The 4,760-nt window shown below is 43.0% G+C and overlaps 1 protein-coding gene across 1 annotated transcript in view; it reads right to left on the bottom strand.

Moving 5' to 3' along the window:
- The window catches only part of FNTA (farnesyltransferase, CAAX box, alpha), a 23,751-nt gene that overhangs the window by 13,337 nt on the left and 5,654 nt on the right, over nucleotides 1-4,760 (bottom strand). Inside the window, exon 3 of the mRNA XM_010846393.1 lies at nucleotides 232-346. Within this exon, the coding sequence (XP_010844695.1) occupies nucleotides 232-346 (115 nt within the window). The remainder of the gene's footprint in view (nucleotides 1-231; nucleotides 347-4,760) is intronic.

Raw genomic sequence — 4,760 nt, 5'->3', positions numbered from 1 at the left:
ACTAAGTATGTTATTTATAGAGGAGATTTTAAGGAAAAACACTGAAGAGTTGTTACCTGAGGGAGTGGGACCTGTAGTGAGAAAGAATGGGGCAGAGACTGCCATTTTTCATTCAATGGGACCTTTAAACTCACATGTAACTTATTTCGATAAAAATTAAAGTTAAGGAAAAAAGCCATCCAAATGAAAACCTCAGACGTTCAGACAGGGCATAGTGATGACGTGTCTTACCACACTGTGTAGTTGGCTGCATTTAACTCAATAGCATCTCTGGTTAATTTAAAAGCCCGCTCACTTCTCTCGTCGCGCTGCAGGACAGCCCGGAAATAATCATAGACGTCCTGAACTGGAAACGGAGCACACAGCTGCATTAGGACAGTCTTTCTTGCTTAAAACGACCACTACAGTACAAAATGCTGTTTGTTTTCTATGTCTCGGAGGAAGATATCTTATTGCATGTATACGATTTACAACAATAGGCAAAATAAAGAAAGCCCAGCGATGGTGACCACCAACCTGGGAATTTGTCACAGCCACAATGCATGTGACCGAGCTTACTGCACATTCGGGGTTGATGCCAGACTCCAGATCCCCCGATGATGTTGTGTATTAAGGAAAAACTAAGCATGCATATAGTCAAATATTCACTTGGCTATTTTTTTAACATTTTATTTTGATCAGTTTCTTAAACTGAAAAAGGAATCCACACCATGACAGAAAACTCAAACAGTACAGAAAGTTCACACTAAGCTTCCACTCCACTCAATTCCCAGTCCTTCTCCCAAGAAGCAACTGCACAGTGATTCTAGTATATCCTTCTAAATATATCCTATCACATATAGGTGATTCTAATTCTATCCTTTTTTTTTGTTGTTTAAATACAAATGAGATCATATCACACTCTTATGCTCTGGGCTGTCTTTTTTTCACTAATACATTCAGTTCAGCTGTTCAGTTGTGTCCAACTCTTGGCAACCCCATGGACTGCAGCACACCAGGCTTCCCTGTCCATCACCAACTCTCGGAGCTTGCTCAAACTCATGTCCATCAAGTTGGTGACGCCATCCAACCATCTCATCCTATGTCATCCCCTTCTCCTCCCGCCTTCAACCTTTCCCAGCATCAGGGTCTTTTCCAAGGAGTCAGTTCTTCGCATCAGGTGGCCAAAGGACTGGAACTTCAGCTTCAGCATCAGTCCTTCCAATGAATACTCAGGATTTCCTTGAGGATGGACTGGTTGGATCTCCTTGCGGTCCAAGGGACTCTCAAGAGTCTTCTCCAACACCACAGTTCAAAAGCATCAATTCTTCAGCGCTCAGCCTTCTTCACAGTCCAACTCTCACATCCATACATGACCACTGGAAAAGCCATAGCTTTGACTAGATGGACATTTGTTGGCAGAGTAATGTCTCTGCTTTTTAATATGCTGTCCAGGTTGGTCACAGCTTTTCTTTCAAGGAGTAAGTGTCTTTTAATTTCATGGCTGCAGTCACCATCTGCAGTGATTTTGGAGCCCAAAAAAATAAAGTTTCTCACTGTTTCCACTGTTTCTCCATCTATTTGCCATGAAGTGATGGGACCAGATGCCATGATCTTAGTTTTCTGAATGTTGAGCTTTAAGCCAACTTTTTCATTCTCCTCTTTCATCAAGAGACTCCTTAGTTCCTCTTCTCTTTCTGCCATAAGGGTGGTGTCATCTGCATATCTGAGGTTATTGATATTTTCCTGGCTTGTGCTTCATCCAGCCCAGCATTTCACATGATGTACTCTACATATATGTTAAATAAGCAGAGTGACAATATACAGCCTTGACCTACTCCTTTCCCGATTTGGAACCGGGATGTTGTTCCATGTCCGGTTCTAACTGTTGCTTCTTGACCTGCACACAGATTTCTCAGGATGCAGGTCAGGTGGGCTGGTATTCTCAACTCTTTAATAATTTTCCACAGTCTGTTGTGATTCACACAGTGAAAGGCTTTGGTGTAGTCAATAAAGCAGAAGTAGATGTTTTTCTGGAATTCTCATCCTTTTTCAATGATCCAACGGATGTTGGCAATTTGATCCCTGGTTCCCCTGCCTTTTCTAAATCCAGAACATCTGAAAGTTCACTAATACATTATTCAAGGCCATATAAACTAGTACACATCTCTATAGAAAACCACTTGGTAATTTCTATTAAAAATTAAAACTGACTACTCATTGACCTTAGTTCTTAGTCCAGTTAAGTTTTCTTACAAATAAACTCCCGTATGTGCCCAAAGCATCCAAGGACATTTATGAGAGTATTTGATAATGTAAGAAATAAAAAAGCAAGAAAAATTGGAAATTTAAATTTCCATTAGTAAAGAATGAGGTAAGTCCCTCACGGTACACCCATACAACAAAACCCTATGCAGCTATTAGTAACAATGCTGCTCTGTTATATACTGAAGTGGAACAATTTCTAAGATGCTGTTGAGTGAAAAAAGGAAGGTGAATAATAGCAGCTATTCATTTAAAATACATTCTTGTTAAAAAAAATACGCTTATTTAATTTTTTATGGCTGTGCTGGGTCTTCATGCGGTTAACGTGCATGGGCTTCTCATTGTTGTGGCTACTCCTGCGGTGGCAGGTGGGTTCCAGAGCACAAGGGCTTAGCTGCTCCGCGGCATGCAGGATCCTCCCAGATCCACCTGCACTAGCAGATGGATTCTTACCTACTGGACCACCAGGGAAGCCCAATATATGCTTATGAATAATACTAGTTGGAGGAACAAGAATGGGAAGAAAACATAATTTTCCACTGCATTCCACTACAAAGTTTACTGCATTTTTCAAACAGCTGCACAGCATTGCGTTGTATGGCCACTGTATCTAATTCATCCCTGTCAATGTATGTGTGAGTTGCTTTCCTTCTGTCACTGTCCTGTCACTGTATTCTGTGCACATATGCAAACCTCCATGGGCTGTACACGTGGATCAGGATTATGTGCACTGTTGGTGCTGATAGGCAGTGCCAGGCGAACCTCTCAAGCAAGGTCTGATCAACCTGCAGTGCCTCCAGGAAGGCATGAATACACCTGCACTCTCCACATCCTCACTCACACAGTATCAGAGTTTCTGATCTTTGCCAGTCTCTCAACTGAAGGAACTTTAGACCTTGACAATTGTTATCCTGTTTTATTCTCATTTCCACAAGAGAAACTGAGGCTTAGAGAGATTCACAAGTTCACATGGCCCAGAGTACTTTGGAGGTAGAGGTGAAACATACAAATCTAGTCTGACACCCAAGACCATACCGCTAGTCACAGTGAACTAGGTAGGAGACACTGCAGTTGAAATGCCCTCACATCACAGCACAGATTAGAGAACAGACTAAGGCCCCAGACAGACTGCTAAAATAACCCAGATGTTAAATATTCCCATACTTCTTTTGCCACAGTTAAAAATCTATGTGGACATGCTATGCTATTTTTCTTATAGCATACAATTTTCCAGTTACTGACAAGAGCTCACAAACTTTTAGCAGGCTGCATGCAGTATGGATGTCAGTATATGCTAATCTGCCTAACCATTCTGCTGCTACTGCTGATGTAGTTTTTTTTCAATTTTGTTTTACAAAAATCACTACTTTAAGCATCCAATGACTTTTCATTAAAAAATAAACAATACACATGAATGTATTTATGTGTGTGCCTTCCCCAGTGGCCCAGTGGTAAACAATACTCCTGCAATGCAGGAGACACAGGTTTAGTCCCTGGGTCGGGAAGATCCCCTGGAAGAGGAAATGGCAACCCACTCCAGTATTCTTGCCTGGAAATTCCCACGGGCAGAGGAGCCTGGGGGGCTACAGCCCAAGGGGTGGCAAGAGTCAGATGTGACTCAGCATGCACACCCACATGCAAGCACACACAGGTATGTGTGTCCTTAGAATACAACCCCCAAAGTGAAATTATCAGAGGAGAGCATGAATAATTATAGTTCTTTCTGAGCATACAAAGATCATCCCAACCCAGGGGATCTGCCTAACCCAGGGGATCTTCCCAACCCAGGGATCGAACCAGCACCTCCTGCGTCTCCTGCATTGGCAGGAGGGTGCTTTACCATGAGCCCCACCTCGGAAGCCCAGTGAGTACACGATACTTTAGAAAGCACCTGAAGTTTCTGGTATCCGATGCCACTGCCCACTGCACTGGATCTGTGTCGGTGGGAATGGCTGCTACCAGTCCAGTTTACATGTCTCTCCAGACATTTTTCCAAGCAGATAAATGTAGATCTGTTCTTGTTTATTTTTAATGAAGTTGGTATAATATTTTCATTCTGCTTTTTGGCACTTTCCCCCTCAGTGATGTATCCTTTCATGCCTGTGTATATACATCTCGGTCATTCTTTGTTCACTTTTCCATACAGTGGACATGGCATAATTTACATGTCAATGCTATTTTAAGTGGGACTAGGATACTCAATCTTCAGTTCAGTTCAGTCGCTCAGTCGTGTCCAACTCTTTGCGACCCCATGAATCGCAGCACGCCAGGCCTCCCTGTCCATCACCAACTCCCGGAGTTCACTCAGACTCACGTCCATCGAGTCAGTGATGCCATCCAGCCATCCATCCTCTGTCGTCCCCTTCTCCTCCTGCCCCCAATCCCTCCCAGCATCAGAGTCTTTTCCAATGAGTCAACTCTTCACATGACGTGGCCAAAGTACTGGAGTTTCAGCTTTAGCATCATTCCTTCCAAAGAAATCCCAGGGCTGATCTCCTTCAGAATGGACTGGTTGG

This window comes from Bison bison, unplaced genomic scaffold (assembly GCF_000754665.1).
Source record: "Bison bison bison isolate TAMUID 2011002044 unplaced genomic scaffold, Bison_UMD1.0 scf7180017864236, whole genome shotgun sequence".
Lineage (NCBI taxonomy): Eukaryota > Metazoa > Chordata > Mammalia > Artiodactyla > Bovidae > Bison > Bison bison.
The sequence above is the reverse complement of the archived record's forward strand: the minus strand, read 5'-3'. Positions and strand labels throughout refer to the sequence as shown.